Below are 17,590 nucleotides of genomic sequence, written 5' to 3' on the forward strand. Positions count from 1 at the left end.
CGGGTTTTGCCACCGCCAGTATTTTATTTTCAGTAAAAAGTCCAAATATATAACACACTCACGCACATCCTAATTTTTACAAGCGGGTAAAAGCGCACGAGCACTGCTGAAGCATAGATAAAATAAGTCGGCTCATCTCTATCGTCTTGAGTGCGCACAAGATAACATAACCCTGCGTGTTACTCCTGCTGTTAAAACTGTCGTCGAATACTCAAACGGAAAGAAAACTACCAGTCTTGAACGAGCATGAAAATACGCAAGTAGGGGGGTCGCTCCAGCAGCAATGGTGAACTATAACTTTAAGGGTGCACTGGCAATCGCTGGGGCGTGCGCTATCTCGGCAAGCATCAGTGCTCTTTAAACACGAAAAGACTGAAAAGAGCACTTCTCTCTGGAGTAGCTGTATTTGCTTATGCCAGCGTTTTGTAGGAGCTCTGCGATATTGGATCCAATAAAGTTGGCTGCCAGCCTTATGTCATATAACATTACAATTTGTTGCTGTCACATCCATTGCATTGCCATTCAACACGCGGTTGTGCTGTTGCCAGGGCTAATTTGCTAATCGCAAAGGCGCGGTGAAAGACGGAAGCGCATGACGAGTCGACCTCCGAAGATCCGTCGTGGCATTGGTGGTCTCGGAGAGTTTCCATCACTGCCTAATCTGACATTCCCTCCGTAGTGACATGGTTGTCTGCATTAAAAAAAAGGGGGGGGGGGGGAATCGAAGCTGGATGTTGTCAAGGGTCATACTATGCGTGTGCAGTGATACTATGCACGCACGCACGGCATCAATAACGAGGAGCTAACGACAAGCATACTGATAAAAATTATTCGGTAAAGAGCCCTCCATATGCAGTGCGGCCTCACATATCACATATGCAGTGATATAAGTGCTGCTCCAGTTGCTCCAAAAGAGAAATGCTACTCCATGCTGCTCCGAACAGCAATCTTTGTTAGTAATTGCTCCAAACCTGCTCTGCAATGGCACTAAGAGAATGAGAATGATGAACATTTACTGGCCACTTAAAGAAACTGAAAAGAATATTCTATCGTCCCAGCATACTACTAGTGTGTCGCATTATCAGCACTGACCTCATTTGTGTGACAAGAACCGGCATATTAAATATATAGCTCATTTGGCAGTTTTTTTTTTTCCAGCTAGACTTGCAGGCTAGCGAGGTGAAATGTGAAAATGAGCAGGATTTCTTTTATCTCAAATTGATTATCTACTGCTTATTTAGCACTTGCTATGTGGGACTGTGGTTACTTCTAAACTGTGGTTTTCAGCGTTACCAGTGTGGTTTAATTTCTGCTACAAATACTAGTATTTAAATATATAGCTCATTTCTCAGCTTAGTTTTGCTAACAAGCCATTTTTGTTTGCTTTTTTGAAATTTACATTGGTGGTTGTCTATGAAATACATTTTATAATCAGTATTAATATTTACGAGATGCATTGAATTCTAATGGGTGTATGAAAAATTTATCTGCTCCTAAAACACCATTAATTGCTTTAAAATAACATTTCTTTCACTCCAAAAAATGTATGGCCACTCGAAAAAGAAGTAAAAAGTCACTTTCATCACCACATATGTGACGATAACTAAAAGTGTGGCACTGCCAATGCAAAAGTAGTTTTTTGTGTGTGTGTGTGTGTGTGTGTGTGTGTTTGGTTTGGAGGGAGGGGGAGAGCACATTCGCCACGGCAGCAACATCGGCTTTTGAGGCGCAGGTCCGCCTGCCCGCCTCGCACGCACCCGCGCTTTTCTCTTCTGGGAGTCGCCGCGTCGGCGGCAGGGCAACCGTGGAATATGCATGCTCGTGACAAAATGACTAAGTCTGGGGCGAAATTCCTAGATTGTCCTTGGTGAAAATTCATTATATCGAGGGTGTCTCGCGCTGTTACTTTGTTAGCTAGAGGTCGGAAATACATGTGCTTCTATGGAGTAACGGTGTGGAATAGAAAAACATTATTATATGAAGGAATTTGTTCTAAGCAGGTTTAACTGTACTGGTGTTATCGTGGGTTGCTAGCACTTGTAACGCACTTGCATATGCGTCTCTACTATGGGGGGGTCAAGGGAAGCGCTGCATTTTGCTTTGTGTTAGTTGCACTACGTATTTCTGTGGGCTGTTAATCTGAAATGTTTAAAAGTAGACGTTTAGAGTTGGAGCAAAAAAATTTCAAGCGAGCTGATAAAGGGACCAGCAACTAGCCAGAATGTGTAATTAGATCCTGAAGTAACTGAAAAGACCATGCATTATAGTGACATTCAAGCACCCCTTTTTGTGATCCCCCAGAGTAGGATTTCACAAAGCCTAGCAGAATAGCCTTGAAACTGGATTGTGGAGTAGTTCAGTATGCTTCACAGTATGCTGTTTATATTTGCACCATCTCTCGTGCTAAAAAAGAGAGTATGTATATTTCCGTTCCCACTCCATTCTGTGCTCCTTATAAGGTACAAAAAAAAAGTAGCTCATGGGAAAGCAGCACCTTTTTGCAGTAGTTGGCGGAACATGTCGAGCCGCGAAGTGCATTCATGTGCAGCAAATCGCCGTGCACAAGCACGAACAGCTCTTGCCTTCACCTCTTAATGTTTGCAACATATTTTGCGTGCATATTACTTCATATTTCTCCGCTCAAAAAGTTTGATTGTGAATGGTTCATCGTGTTTTCCATGTTACCATTCTGCGGTTCAACACTTTGACCCGCAAGCTTTCCTCTGTGCTAAAGAAAACTGGTAACATAAAAATTGGTTTAGTCCCAGGTATGGTAGGCATTAATAAAAGTTTTACATCACGTGAATTAGTTATTCTTTGTTAGAAAGCTTGCCCTTAGGTAATAAAAAAGATACACAGATCAATTTGATTTGTACAAAAAGTTTAGAACGATGAAAGGTTCGTGAATGTAACAATTGGAGCCAGGTGGTTGGGCAAGTCTATTGCATTGAGGTGGTGAACACGGTCTGTGCTCAAGTTTAAAGCAAATGTGTCACGTGTCTCATTGCAGATTGTGGTGTCAAAATTAACATGATGCATCGTGGGGGTTGTGGTACTGTCGTAGCCAGAGATCGGTTGTAGACTGGGTGAGCGCAGCCCCCGACAGAAAACCTATTCTTGGCAGCTTAAGCCACCAGTGTGATTTGACCTATTGGTGAGTTGCCATATTGTATCTGACAAGTTTGCAAGGCATATCAACTTAATACAAATTTAGATGGTGATGCCAGTTTTCAAATGTTTGTTTCTGAAGTATGCTGTGGAGTATGTGGTGTTCTAGTTACTTCTGTACTTCAAAGCGAAAGCTAGCGTTTTGTTTAGAGAAAAATGTTTTAATGAACAGCTGTAGATGTTGGCCTGGCTATTTACCTGACATGCTACTTCAGGCACTGGGTGATGGTTGATATAGTATACACTGATAATTGGATAGCGCATACAGCCCTGCCCACTCTCGTAGACATGCCCCGCCGCGGTGGTCTAGTGGCTAAGGTACTCGGCTGCTGACCCGCAGGTCGCGGGTTCAAATCCCGGCTGTGGCGGCTGCATTTCCGATGGAGGCGGAAATGTTGTAGGCCCGTGTGCTCAGATTTGAGCGCACGTTAAAGAACCCCAGGTGGTCAAAATTTCCGGAGCCCTCCACAACGGCGTCTCTCATAATCATATGGTGGTTTTGGGACATTAAACCCGACATATCATCATCAAATCAACTCTTGTAGACACACATAGACTACACTGTTTAAAAAGTTTCATTAAGACTTTGGCCCGCAAGAATGTCAACAGCACTCTTGTGATGTGTAACTGGAACAACTGTGCACCTTAATGTAAGTCTGATTCGGGGTTTGCTTAGATACATTCTTATTAGATATGCCAAGCCAATTTGTAGTTTGTTTTGCAATGCATGTCATGATGGGATTAAAGATAGTTTATTTAATTAACCCTTAATTAGCATGTTTTTTATAGTTTATAGACACCTGTAGACCCTATAGTTTAGTAGAAATTTTCTTTTCATTAGTAACCTTATTTTTGAATGTTTCTTACGCTGAGAAGGCCACCGACCTCAGACAAAGAACACTTTATCTATGTTTCCACAATAAACGAATATCCCTTCTTCTTCTTTAGTTCTTCATAGAAACACCTGGCAACTTCACCGATGCAGCTTCACCATAAGAACTTGACTTCTCACAGGTATGTCTACTCGTTGGTCTTTGTTACTGGGAATATGAAGCAACACCTTGCTGCGTCCCTTCCACATAAGAAAGAATCATTCCTGGACATGATGTCGCGAGTTTGCTTCTTTTATTAAATGTGCTTGAATTTGTAGGTTAGGCAGTACAAAAGTGCATGCAACATTTGTGCAAAGAAAGTTAATGTAATCCACATATACCATTACTAATGATTATCCTTTAGACTTCTCTGCTTTAGATTTCTCTTCCCACTGTGTAGGTGTCATGGTCTTCATTGAGAATGCATGAATGTCTTTCAACTCTACAGCAAGGACAGTGTTGACCATCCTGAAACGAAAAAAAAATTGGCAATATTATGTTTGTACTAGCATACATCATAGAGTAACAAACTCAAAGCAGAAGGGGAGTGGGAAGCAAAAGCACATCATTTCTTTCTGGCAATTTATAGGGCATTTATAGGGACGCAACTGTGCAGTTTCGGCTGTTAGGTCCTGTACAAGGGCTGCTATTCTTAATACTGTCAAATTACCCTGTGTTATTTGTAGAATAGGGCACGCAGAGTTTTGCGCTAGGTTTCGTTGCCACTGTGCATGCATTATATGCTGACATGATGGGCACGCACATTATACTAGGAAAAATAGCGCACATACCCAAGCAACACAATGGCTACAAACCCTATTATAAATGCTCTTTATGATCAAATCTTGCAATCGTGGAATTTTAAGCCAATCAGAGGGGTCATAGCAGCCCTCTTGGCCAACCTGAGTTGACAAAATGGTTAATTTGACAACATAGCGGAAATTGAAAGCATCCAGAATAAACCCCTTGGCTGCCGATGCCGCCTCGCTGAACCTTAAGGACAAGGAAACCCCTTTTGGTAGCTCTGACCAACGTACTGCAGTGTTGAGCACAAGGTCTGCTCATCAATGTTGCCACAGTGGCAGCACTTTGATGGATGCAAAATGCCCCATGTTGTTAGATTTAGAATCACTTTGAAGAATGCCAGGTGGTCAAGATCAAACCAGACTAAAGGTTCAAATTGTGGTGCTCTGGGCTGCACCCACTTTCTGCAGGAATGCACCGATGCGGCTGTCGTACCTCTGAGTGCTCAAGGGCATCAATGCAGCAAGACTTGTGCATTGTTGATTCTAAACATTCTCTATCCCCAAAACTAGTATGTGTTTGTGTCATTTTTCAGAGCAAGAACCACAAACGTATCATTTGCGTAGCATGCGAACATATGACCGTAGGCGATGCCATAAATATGCATCCAATAGCATTCTAAGGCACTGAATGTTTTTCCACTGCTATAATGTGCGATCACAGAAACATCATGAAGCATGAAACTTGTCTGTTTACAGACTTTCATTAGAGGTGATTGCCTTCTGCTGTGTTGTTCCACTAATGATGGAATCGGCTGTGTTTTTGGGTATGCATGCTACAAAAAAAAAAAAACGTAAGGCAGAATAGAGGCCAGAATGCTCCTTCGTGACAGAAAAAAAACTAATCGACAAGCATATTCTCCAACGTAATATCGGCGAGTTTTGATAGCTGTTTACCAGTGCTGTGGATATCTTCGGTAGTAGTCGGCAGCACTACATAACACGCGTTTTATATCAGAAGCTCCATGACTATTTTTTTTTAACGGTAAAACAACCTTCAAATACGGCTAAATTTTGAGGCACTTACCTGTGTCGTTCCAACAGCGCCTTTCCCTCGAACTTGGGAGAAACGATGATAGCGTTGAACTTGGCGCCGCACCCGTCAGAAATGTCTTGCATGTCCTGCAGCGATACACGCGTAATTTATTCTATTTCGAATAAAGCCGCGCACACATACATCCTTCAGCATTGTTACAAGAGTGTCATTTCGCGACAGTTGCTACTTCCTGCCTTAAATTTAATCGCACAAACGGAAGGGATACCACGCGCTAAAGCGCTTCTCGAGTGAAGTTTGCGCGTGTGCGAAATCACCAGCCACGTTTTCCATTCCATTCTGACTAGCTAGGACATAAATAGACCGCATTTATTGCACTCAGCGGTTCATTCATCGATCACGTTGCGCAAAAGCCAGCGTGCAGCTCAGCCGACGCCCTGCCGAGCCATCACTCACCACGTAAGTAGCTTCAAGTTCCTTTTTCAGCTTCTCCTGTATGTGTTCCTTCGTATGAACAGGCATTTTGTTTGTTTGTTTTTCCGTAAAGCAACGCGTATGCTGTCACATTCACTTGCAGAAGAGAAGCTGTGAAAGCGTTTTCGCACACGCTTGCGCGCCTGTGCCTGCCTTTGCGGGAAGTCGATCAGCGCCCCCTGCTAGGTTCTTGAACTCTGCGGCCTTGCTCCCTCATCACCACTCTATTGCTCCTTCTAATCTCTAATCCTTCGGCAATTCGGCAATGCTTCGGCACATCGCGCGCAACGTTGGCAGTGCTCGAGAAGCCTGTAGTGCATCGGACCGGATAGTAGTATTCGAACCATTCGAACTCGCATGTTTGAGAGACCCAATGCGCTGCAAGCTTCTCCTCGCCCGCCGCTAGGCTCTACGCTGGCTAGAGTAGAAACCATTGCCAACTGGACACTGCTGTGCTGCCAAGTGCTTACTTCGCGTCATCCAACGCCCTCAACTCTGTGGACGCCTCATGCAAGAATCAAATATATAAGGATGTGCTTTTCTTCGTCTGCAACACGGCGCGGCCGGCTGCGGCAAGGCCCGTAGGCCGAGGGCACTGCGCCGCGTCTGCAGCGCAATGGTCGAGCTGGCGCTTTCATAGCGCGTGCCGTGTTTCTAGTGCCACGAGCCATTCGAGACGACAGATGACGTTCCAGGTTTCCTTGCGCACAGGACGCAAGTTTAGGTGGCCACGGTCCTGGCTGTAGCTGTTCTGTCGTGGTAGTAATGTCGGACTCGAAAGAGCGAAAAGCCATGGAGCCGGCGTTGAGCGTTAACCAGGACAAGCTGCAGCACGCCCTGGCCGATGCTCTGACGAGGATATTTGGACACAAGGCTTATCGCAGCGGCCTGCAGAAGAAGGCGATCGAAGCGGTGGCGCAGTGCGGCCAAGATGTTTTCGTGTCCATGCCGACCGGAGCTGGCAAGTCGCTGTGCTTCCAACTACCCGCCGTAGTGACCCCGAAGGACAGCGTTACCGTGGTGGTGTCGCCGCTTATCGCGCTCATGACTGACCAGCTGCAGAAACTCAAGTCCCTGCATGTCCGTGCCGAGACCATCAACTCTACCATGAGCTCTCTGGAACGGCAGCGTGTTAGGCGAGACCTGATGAGCATGAGCCCGGAGACCCGGCTACTGTACGTGACGCCAGAGCAAGTGGCCAGCGAAAAGTTTCAGGCTGTCCTCAGCGCGCTTTACAAGATCGATAAGCTGGCTCGTTTTGTGGTCGATGAGGCGCACTGCGTCTCCGAGTGGGGTCACGATTTCAGGCCGGATTACCTCAAGCTCGGCAAAGTGCGCGACATGTTTCCCGACGTTCCCATGGTCGCCCTCACTGCCACCGCCTCTGCCAAGGTATTCGACGATATTCTGGTACAGTTGAGGCTAAGGCAGCCTGTGGCGATATTTAAGACTTCTAGCTTCCGATCTAACCTTTACTACGATGTCGAGTTCAAGGAGGCTCTTGACGAGCCCTTTGAGAACTTGAAGAACTTCTCGATCCGTGCGCTTGGCAAAGGTTGGGAAGAAGAGGACCCAAAAAAGAGGGGAAGTGGCATAGTGTACTGCAGAACTCGGGACGCCTGTGAGGAAGTCAGCATGAAGCTGACGTCCCTTGGCCTGCTCACGAAACCATATCACGGAGGTATGAAGCCCGCAGAACGAAAAGAGAACCAGGACGAATGGACCAAAGGGCAAGTGCCCATAATTGCCGCCACAGTAAGCTTTGGAATGGGTGTTGACCGTGCCATGGTTAGGTTTGTAGCGCACTGGTCAGTTCCACAGTCTATTCCGGCTTACTACCAGGAATCTGGCAGGGCTGGTCGTGATGGAAGGCCGTCTTACTGCCGAATTTATTACTCCAGGAAGGACAGAAAATCTATAACCTACCTCTTGAAAAGAGACGAACAAGGGGCGAAAACAAAAAGGGCCAAGACTGTCGCAGAGATGGCCACCAAAGCATTTGAGAAGATGGCCAGCTACTGCGAAGGGATGACTTGTCGCCACAAAGTGCTTTGCAGTGAATTCGGAGATGATCTGAAAGGCTGTGAAAAAAACTGTGATGCTTGTACGAAGCCAAAACAGCTAGAAGGTAGGCTTTCATCATTCCAGGCTACTCTGCTCACTGGAACGATTAAGAAGGAAAGCAACAATGGTTTCGATAATGAACTTTATGGCGGTGGAAGGCATGGTCAAAAAATGGACAGCGAGTATTATGATGTTGACAGCGGGAGTGATGGTGAAAGCAATAGCAAAGCAGCCGCTGCTCTTTCACAAGTAATTCAAGATGAATTTGAGAAGCGTCGTGGATCGAAGTCTGAGCAGCCAAAGAAGAGAACTATTCCCAAAAACTGCTGTGTTCTAGAGCCCAAATGCTCAGCCATTAAAGAAGTTTCTGTCGAGATGCGACAAGATTACTTAACTAAGTTGAAAGGGGAGATGGAGATGAATTTCGCTGCGTACGAAACCTTCAACGACGAGCCACAGCTGACCCCTCGAGAGATCAGAAACTGTGCCGCCGAGCATGAACTCCACATATTCAAAACAAAGAAAAATGTGCACCTGTACAGGAAGGAGCTGGTGGACTTGTTTGTAGCACTAAGGGAAGCTACTCGTGCAGTCAAGCTTCACGACCTTCTTTTGAAGTGTAAAGAACCCAAGGATGCAGCCAAAGAGAAGGCAAAGCCACCTGAGAGGTTGCACACCTTATTAGATTTCCTTTCAACGGCCGAGCTTGAGAAGCCCTCACCACCTGAGCCAAGCAAGCAAGACAGCAGTACTAACAGGGCCCTGGTGCAGGATGTTGAGAAGGCTGCTGCTGACAACTTGAAATCAGTGGACATGGAATGTTCGGATGATTCATTGCACAGTGAAAGCAGTGGTTTCCATGCTTCAAAGCTGGCCAAGCAGGCCCAAACAAGTTCTCCGGTCAGCAAAGGATCCAGCGGTGCTGCTTCACGCACACCAACCCCTCCATACATGAGTTCTAGCCCAAAGCAAGAGTACGAGGGGGCGTCGGCTTCGAAGATCCGATATTTTTTCGAAAGCTCTCCCATAAAAAAGAAGAGAAAATTAGACTTTGGCAAGGCAGAGGATTCTCCTCGTCGCAAAAAAACCAATTCTGACCCTGCGCAGGAGAATTCAGAATCGCACGATACATCTGGGAACTCTGACGTTGCGAAGGAGTCGTCAAAACATCATGGCAAAAAACGTGGTGAAAGGGGCGAGGGAGCGAGCTTGGAAAAGTCGAAAGAGTCTAGTCCGAAGAAGCAAAACATCAAAGAAGAGCTGAACCAAGCTGCACGAAACATCAACAGGTGCCTCTACCCAAAGTACAAAGACAACAGGCTTTCAAAGGATCTGTTCAAGAAGATATGCAAGCTGCTGTCGCACAAGTTGGTTGCTGAACAGACGCTGAGCAAGAGGGCCGCTGCAAAAGCAGTCGACAAGCTGTTTGAAGGCAAGGATGTTGTGACTGAAAGCGACTTGGATGAGCTGTGCCTCTAAGGACCGCTCAGCACAGTGCAGCTTGTGCTCCAGTCTGGCTCTCTAGTAACGCCAGTGGGAGCCCAAATTTAATGGTTGTTGCTGATATTGCAGTCTGTTTCTTTGAGATCGAATTACTATTATGCAAGATCTGCTTTTGATGGGGTTTATCACTATTCGATCGTTGTGGAGAATTTTTCTTTTTTTTTTCTATTATACAAATATGCATTGATCACTCACTTTTGAAGTAGGCTCGATGCTGTACAGTTTTCCGCATGTTCCTGAAAGCTAGAACTATATTATGGCATTAAAGGGGTGTTATCGAATAAGTATAATTGCTTCAGTTACATGGTTCAAATGGAGTGTTTGGAGAACTTTGGTTACAGCTTGCTGTTACTTGTTTGTTGATCATGCGGAGGACATTGGTTTGAGTGTTATTTTGTTATTGAAACTTTTTCGTTTAAAATGTGCTTCATTGGTATGAATATCAAAATGACTAAGCTGGTGCAGGAAGGTTTGTAATGCAAATTATTTCTTGCAATGATATGCCCAAAAAGACTTCTGTTTAGTCTGAATAATCTTCACGATTACCACTCCTACATTTGAAGTTGGGTGCAGTTCACAAATGTTCATCGTACACTCTATGCATTTTCGAGGCTGATTGTTAAGTGCTATGATGGGTCGTTACACAGGTGAGTGCAGAGCGGTGCTTTTGGCAACATTTTATGCAGTCGGCTTCGTTTCTCTTTTCAACCTTATCTACCGGCCTCTGGAAACTTTTCAAGGTGCACTTGCTGAGACAGTTGTTTTGCTAAAGTACAAGAAGCAGCACAAAGTGGTATCTCACTAGTAAAAAGTAAATGTTCATTTGGAAAAGCACATAAACAGGTACATTGGTGAAAAAAATATTTTATTTTACATATAAGCATTCTCTTCAAGCAGAATTAAAATGTGTAGAACAGGCTGCCCAGATAATATGCAGGTATCAAAACATTGCAACATTTTTTTTTGTTTGCCATTAAAAGAAAATTGGACTAGTGCATGCAAAGGCTTAATATGACATTGCTGTTAATGTTGTTGGTTGTTCCCTAGCAAAAATTGCGGTGCCTCCTTAAAAGGTTTCACTGTGGGTTTTTTTTTTTTGTCTTGTGTCTGCCTTCCAAGAGGGAAAAAAAAATTACATAAGCCAGCGCAGTATAGACCATTAGTGTCAGATGGAAAGCTGTTAGTTTTTTTTTTCTCTGTGAAATACTAAAATTGTACTAGCGTTCAAAACTTGCAGAAATGGGAATATGCCGATTGTTACGAGACAGTCTATCTGCGCTTTTTGATCAACCAGTTCAACCTAAACCCCATTTTTTTTAATATATATTTTTGCTTCGGGTCATTGAAAATGTTTCTAAGCAAGGACAAATGCCATTTGCTAAAAGAATATTAGCCTTTGTATGAATGCAGCCGACAACACGCAAGCTCTGTTGTTTCCATTCTAGCTCTACCTTGGAACTCCCCCAAAGTGTTTACTGTGTTGCTTCTTTATTAGTGTTGTGCTGTTAATTTTAAATGCACAATTTACAATTTATTATCAAACTGCAGCTGAACATGGACATAAAATTTGTGTTTTGCATTGTTAAACGTGTGTGCCACACCCATCTAGAAATTCTTACTAATGAAACGCAACAGTATCAGCTGCATCTTGTTAAGAGAATGCGATTTGAAATTTCTACTGCCATGCCATACGAACTATCACATTTGAAAAACTATGCAAACCCTGTTTGGCTGGGCACATAAAACAAGTTATTGGTTAAAATACAAAAAAAAAAGCCTGCTCCCAAATCATAAGCACTTCAGAGTTTCGCACATTCACTTGTTCTGCATGTGCATAAATGATGAGAGTAGAGAAAATGTGATCGCTTTGGGGTCCACCAACATTTGACATTTCCCACCAGAAATAACTAAGACAACAGACAAAAAATGTGTGGTGTTTCGGGATTATTCTACAGTAAGGGTGGGGCAAAAACAAATGAGTTTCCTTGCATCAAATGTAATGCCGGAAAGTCTCTTCTCATATGCAGTTTGAAAACGCTGTTTCGAAGTATTCCCTAACTGCTGGCACTGGCAATACGCAGTCATGCTTGACTTAAAAATCTCTGTTACAAATACTCCATCATTGCGAATGTAGATTCCAGTACGAAATTTACATTCATCTTGTGTACGCTATCTTGCAGGACAGTGCACTGGCATGCCTAAATCGCTGTCAGATGTTGGTGTCATGTGGTGCCAAGCTGATAAGTGATTAAGCTTGGTCGGGACCAAATTTCTCTATTGTGATTGGCTTTCTTCTGCAGCTTGTGTATAGGAACCAACCACAGCTAAAAAATTTGATTCGGATAAGATGTGATCGCGATCTAATGTAGCCGTGCGGCACCAGTATAACTTCCGACTCTGAATTTAATTGGTGTAGCTCACCACTGGTGATTGTGTGTTACGTTATACTGCGAGGCGATACAAGACAATCCCAATCAGCCGCTTATAAACTGTGTTTAAACCTTATGCAAAAGAATGTAAGCGTGAGCACGTTTTATCAGCGTAAATGAGCAAGTTTTGTTAGAGCCCAGGCACTATACTGACCAATTGCAAGGCTCAAATTAATGTTGCCTTTTTTCAAAGCAGTATTAACCGTGATTTTGTATCATCAACTCAAGTCTGTAGCACTATTCCAATGTTTAGGTATTATTGCGAGGAGTTAACGTGAATGCTTTTACCACCTTTTTGTTTCTCCTGCCGTCACAGCTAGGAGCACCTTGTATATACTGGCTAGCTTATTGTAAAATATTGTCTATTGCTCTTTGCCCATGTGTTACAATTAAGCTACTTGAAGCACCTAAGGTGTGTTTGCATTTATGATGTAAAGCAGCTGCACCTGCGATCAAAGTTAAAAATAACGTCAAGGGCTTCTCTGCCAAGTTTTAAAGGAGCCGTGCATTGAGGGTTGTTTGTAAAAAACCCTGCCATAAAATAGCCGAAACTTGCAACAAATACTAGTCAACATGGCCATTAAGGAGCACCTGGCTTAAATTCTTGTGACACTAAAAAGTGCAGCACGAAATGTGACCTCCATTCACAAAGTTACGACAATGAATGAAGCATGAGGTAAGCTGCGCAGAAATGATTAAAAACAACGCTGTACTAGAGCAGCTCAATAGAAAAAAAAATGTTTCAGCCTGGTTCTCTTTGGCTTGTCAAGACAAAACAATTGGTTAAAATATGCAAACTGAAATGTAAATACTAAATTAACCTTTCTTTTTCGTACTTTAAAATTTAATGCCTTTAAAACACAGAAAACTTCATAAATGTACAGGATCACAAGACTGAACTTGCACAAAAGTTGCATTGAATTCGTGCTCGCCGTGCAATGTGCATTCAAACTGCATGCTAAAAAGTCGTAAAATTAACATATAGTAATAGTTGGTTAGCAACCACCCTGGTAACCCAAGTTTGGATAATAAAGCCTGTGCAAGTTGACATTCCACAGGAGTTGTCACAGACATTTGTCGATGCATAGGTGATGGCGATATACATGCTAGTTGCAGCAGTCTGAAGATTGTAGAAAATTTGATTCGTTGTGTCGGAGCTTAACTTTAAGTGCTCTTCTGGCTGACTACATTAAAGATGGGACAAGGTGCATACATCATTATAGTCGTGCAAAATTAATGTTTATGGGGAAGGGAATAAAACCTTTTCCAAGCCTTGCACAGTTCACAATGCATTAGCAGTAATAACTGCCGTGAAAACAGCCTGCGTGTTTTCTATCTCGTCTTGTACTCTTTGCCTTCCACCTAGCGAAGGTCTAGTCAATTCAGCTGCCTGAAAAATTTTCTGTGTTGTCTTATGTTCTTTGCCTTCCACATAGGAAACGTTTGTTCAATGCAGATATGTTTTGCATAGCACGTTCTAAGGCAGCTTGCAAATGCAAAACCGAGCATGCCACCGACTCTCTGTAAATTACAGTATAATCTTGTTAAATGGAACCTCAAGACCAAGAGAACTTGTTGCATTTAACCGGGACCTTCGCTTGCCGACGAGTATGTGTACGGATGGAACACTGTACATCACACAAGCTCGTACGGTTGTTTGCCGAACTCTTAAAGTGACAGAGTTAATTTCCAAATAATAGTGGATGTCTGAGCACATATCGCACATAAAAATATACTCCCTTTTCTTTTAGCTGGAGCATTAAAATTTATCGTTTTACACAGGAAACCAGATCCGAAAGGATTTCAAAGTGTGGCTCTTTCTGAAAAAAATGTTTAAATTGGGGTTTCGAATTGTGCTCCTTGAATGGTCGTAACATTAAAAGCAATTCAATTTACAGGTAGATGAAGGGATTTTTCTTTGCACTGCCCAGTACAAAAAAAATCTGAGGCTGTTGTTCCATTTAAGAGGTTTCCATTTATCAAGATTATACTGTAATCCAAGTGAAAAAAAAAAATTGCAGTAACTGAAGTTTGCGAGTTTGCAGCATTACCAGGGCTGTCTGACGCACTGTAACTCTCATTTCACCGAGCAGCAGTGATGGCATGGATGATGTCCAAAATATGAATCGCACTGATGAACTGTACAGCTGTACACGTCGTTACACTGAAGCCGTTTGTAGTCATAAGGTAAACGTCCGACGATTGGAATTGTTTTCGTTCCATCGGTTTCCACCATCGGCTTCGGAACTTTGCATGTTGAGCACTAGCCAGTCGTTGGAGCGCCTTTCCTCCAGTTCCGCATGGTCCAGCCACTCCTAAGTGCACAGAAGGACAGGTCAAGCATCTTTGTGCATATATTTCTGGCACTTCACGTGCAAATATTTTCCTTTCATTTGGCACCTTATGCCAGGTGGGCAGCCTTAGAGTAAAAGAGAGTTGATCTAGGTATGTATTCATGTTAAAGAAACGGTGTGCAAACATAGACTCGAGAAAGAAGTCGGGACGGCATTTGTGGTGTCTTCTTTCTTGAGTCCCCGTTTGCATGCCCGCTCTTTTCACATGGGCAATCTTGTTAATAAAAATATGCTACACCTTGCAGAAGTCGGTGATTGAGCTTGAAAAAAAAAATAGATGGGAGAAGGTGTTGCGGGATACTAAATGCCGTGTTCAACAGAGCCATGATCAATACCACAAGTTGCGTAAGAAGAGCAGGCAATCATTCAGATTGGTAATACAGCCACGAAATGAGTACCGCGGTGCAGCCTGAAGTCCTTGCATGCGTTTTGGCTGGCTAGGTTACAGCAGACTCAATGGAGAAGCTTTAGCGTAGCCAGGTGGTTGGAAAAAGGCTCAATCCCCTCCCCCCTTTTCCGCAAACTTTCAGTTTTAGACTTGTATATATACAGGCACACATACATACGTATACAGGCACACATACATACGACTTGCACAAGTATGATTGCATCAATCTCCCCCAACAGTACTTAATTATACCCAGAACAATACTTAATTATACCCAGAAACTGGTGATTAACAATTACTCGTAATACTGTCTCTATTACACAGATATTCTTCACTTTGTTATAAATGATAATTTATTAAATCCAAATTCGTTATATCGAGATTCAACTGTAACTGCATATGATGGGCGTGCACTCATTTTGCACTCTGCACAACTGCAAAATGTGCAAGAGGAAATTGTGCTGTAGAGAATGCAGATGTTACGCAGACTCCACAGAATTAATCTGTTCCATCATTCTGCATTTTACAAATGTTAGACGGCCTCACATAAGTGTGCATCCTGGGCTTGCTTTCATTAGAATGCCATTGCAACTATTTCTCAAGCTTTGTTGTTTCTGTGTGCGTTATCCTGAAGCAGTGAAGTACTCAGATGCAGCAGTAACTTGTATACCAATTGTATTTGAAGTAAGGTTCAGTAACTAGCCAGCTCTCGATATGAAGCTTGGCATTTGGCCATTTGCAAGTATCTAATAAAAACAAAACAAGGCAAGTGGTAAGCATCCTTTCTTCACAGGTTATGTTGTGCGAGACATTGCATAATTCGAGGACATGATTACCACTGATCATGTGAAAATGCAGAATCAGTTCTGTTATCTATCAATTCTTTTTGTAATTGGAAACTAAGTATCAGCCACCATAAATGAAGCTGAAATTAAGTGTGACCAGTTTATGTTTTCTACAAAAGAAATTTGTGCTATGGTAATGCTATTTGAGTGATCGCGGCACCTTTTCCGTCTGGCCCTCTCATCTGTCTTGGTTTTAGCAACTGGCAACTTCCAAGATGGCTTATCATCCCTATTTTACAAATCAATGGGGCACCTTCACTAAAGTTTTTAGGGCCAAGATGTGATTTTGTCGGTGGCTTTTTTTTAAATTGTTGGCAGATATGCTTGGGAAATTAATCTATTATCTGAATCTATTATCTGAAGTCGTAAAATTAATATTTACCTTTATCTATTTGTTTTCAATAAATAGTCTTCAAAATAAAAGATACCTGCCTGAAGCTGGTAATAGTGTCACTGTGCCACTTAAACATAATGCTATGCAGTGTTTGGTATAATATTACAGGAGCGACAAACGGTCCATGTCTAGGATGTCGATAACAGAAAACATTCTGACTTTAGGACTTGTTTAACAGTACTAATGTCGATAATAGGAATCGTTCTCACTTTAGGATTGTTTAACAGTACTAACAAGTCGTAAACAATCCAGGGTTTTCATAAACATCTTTCATGGCTTATGCATCTGCCTCAGTGGCTATGGCATTGTGCTGATGTACACAAGGTCATGGTTTCAATGCCCGGCTGCACATTATAATGATTGCTTGAAATCGCAATGCTCATCTATCATGCTTTAGGTGTGCATGGACTAAAAAGCCATGGGCAGTAAAAACTAACTTGGAGCCCTACGTTATGGCATTGAGGCATCTTTTCAAAGTAAACTACATAATCAATTTGTTAATTTGTAATCCACCTTTGCTTCGTCGGCATACATCTTGAGGCAGAAGGAGAATTTCGTTTTCCAGCGCACTCCTCGAAATACAAGTTTCTGCGAACTACTGTCCACATCGTAAACCAGCGGCTGTGGGTTTCTGGACAACTCGGGAGGCACGCTGCAGTACTGCAGCTCCATTCGCGACATTGTCGTCTCGACTCTCACGAGGTTGTCCTCTGTGAGGAACAGAAAAAAAAAAAAAGGTGTAAGGGATATTTTTGCCTATGCCTTAACAGTGGAGTCAAATGTAAATGAAGCACTCTGCTCTGGTGGACAATCCTAAAGCCAACAGTTACGCAGTGCTCTCGACCATCGTGTAAAATATTTTGCGATGGAGACGGCCAGGGTTTGCGTGCATGTAATTACCCCAAAACGTAAATGAGGGGACGACCACCCAGTGTATCTCGATCGGTATGAGCATCAAGCGTGTAATTCAAAGGCTGAAGATTCAGTTCCAGTCCCTTCCGGTGGCATGTTTCCTTTAGCCCTCTTTACTTCTTTCACGTTTATACCACAATCACTAATATACTCACAAAACAATACAATTAACGTCCTTTATACTTTCCCGGGCTTCATTATCTGCTGATTTTCACTAACACCGTGTTAAACAAAGAAACAAGCCCTCGGAATTCTGTTCATTTTGCAATGCAGTCACTCGACTAAGTTTTCCAGAAGCTACAGCAGGCAAGCATTCCACATGGTCTACACTGACAGTTCTTCACAAGCAGGTCAAAAAATGTTGCGCATCTCTGTTGTTTAAAAAACCTC

At 43.1% G+C, this 17,590-nt stretch overlaps 4 protein-coding genes across 6 annotated transcripts in view; 2 read left to right on the top strand and 2 right to left on the bottom strand.

The window, feature by feature from the left end:
- LOC119175026 (bolA-like protein 2) lies at positions 1-6,485 on the bottom strand. Of its 2 annotated transcripts, XM_075889474.1 has the most exons (4): positions 6,294-6,485; positions 5,871-5,965; positions 4,382-4,508; positions 1-691 (listed from the first exon to the last, which is right to left on the bottom strand). In XM_075889474.1, exons 1-3 carry the CDS (start codon positions 6,357-6,359, stop codon positions 4,394-4,396), a joined length of 276 nt encoding a protein of 91 aa, XP_075745589.1. In that variant the 5' UTR covers positions 6,360-6,485; the 3' UTR covers positions 1-691; positions 4,382-4,393. The 2 variants fall into 2 exon arrangements, with proteins under 2 accessions (XP_075745589.1, XP_037282097.2); XM_037426200.2 differs by lacking the exon at positions 1-691 and having other exon boundaries at positions 4,277-4,508; positions 6,294-6,482.
- Positions 5,997-17,590, top strand: part of LOC142803723 (uncharacterized) — a 22,104-nt gene continuing 10,510 nt past the window's right edge. Inside the window, exon 1 of the mRNA XM_075889473.1 lies at positions 5,997-6,296. The gene's annotated coding sequence lies outside the window, so the exon portion shown is untranslated. The remainder of the gene's footprint in view (positions 6,297-17,590) is intronic.
- LOC119175008 (ATP-dependent DNA helicase Q5) lies at positions 6,550-15,818 on the top strand. Its single transcript, XM_037426174.2, has one exon. The coding sequence runs from the start codon at positions 7,077-7,079 to the stop codon at positions 9,852-9,854; it is 2,778 nt and encodes a 925-aa protein (XP_037282071.2). The 5' UTR covers positions 6,550-7,076; the 3' UTR covers positions 9,855-15,818.
- The window catches only part of LOC119175019 (two pore calcium channel protein 1-like), a 29,734-nt gene continuing 22,870 nt past the window's right edge, over positions 10,727-17,590 (bottom strand). The window contains exons 22-23 of one of the 2 annotated variants that reach the window (XM_037426186.2): positions 16,802-16,998; positions 10,727-14,622 (exon numbers count right to left, since the gene is read on the bottom strand). In XM_037426186.2, the coding sequence (XP_037282083.2) occupies positions 14,488-14,622; positions 16,802-16,998 (332 nt within the window). In that variant the 3' untranslated portion in view covers positions 10,727-14,487. The remainder of the gene's footprint in view (positions 14,623-16,801; positions 16,999-17,590) is intronic. The other variant, XM_075889468.1, reaches the window with a different exon arrangement.

This window comes from Rhipicephalus microplus, chromosome 3, assembly GCF_043290135.1.
Source record: "Rhipicephalus microplus isolate Deutch F79 chromosome 3, USDA_Rmic, whole genome shotgun sequence".
NCBI classification, from domain to species: Eukaryota; Metazoa; Arthropoda; class Arachnida; order Ixodida; family Ixodidae; genus Rhipicephalus; species Rhipicephalus microplus.

Bases quoted from the DNA above. Each gene is read 5' to 3' on its own strand.
- LOC119175008 (XM_037426174.2), top strand. From the start codon at position 7,077: ATGTCGGACTCGAAAGAGCGAAAAGCCATGGAGCCGGCGTTGAGCGTT.
- LOC119175026 (XM_075889474.1), bottom strand. From the start codon at position 6,359: ATGCCTGTTCATACGAAGGAACACATACAGGAGAAGCTGAAAAAGGAA. The intron at 5,966-6,293 runs GTGAGTGATGGC...GTATCGCTGCAG, and splicing joins AACTTGAAGCTACTTACGTG to GACATGCAAGACATTTCTGA. The intron at 4,509-5,870 runs GTAAGTGCCTCA...TTTTCGTTTCAG, and splicing joins GCGCTGTTGGAACGACACAG to GATGGTCAACACTGTCCTTG.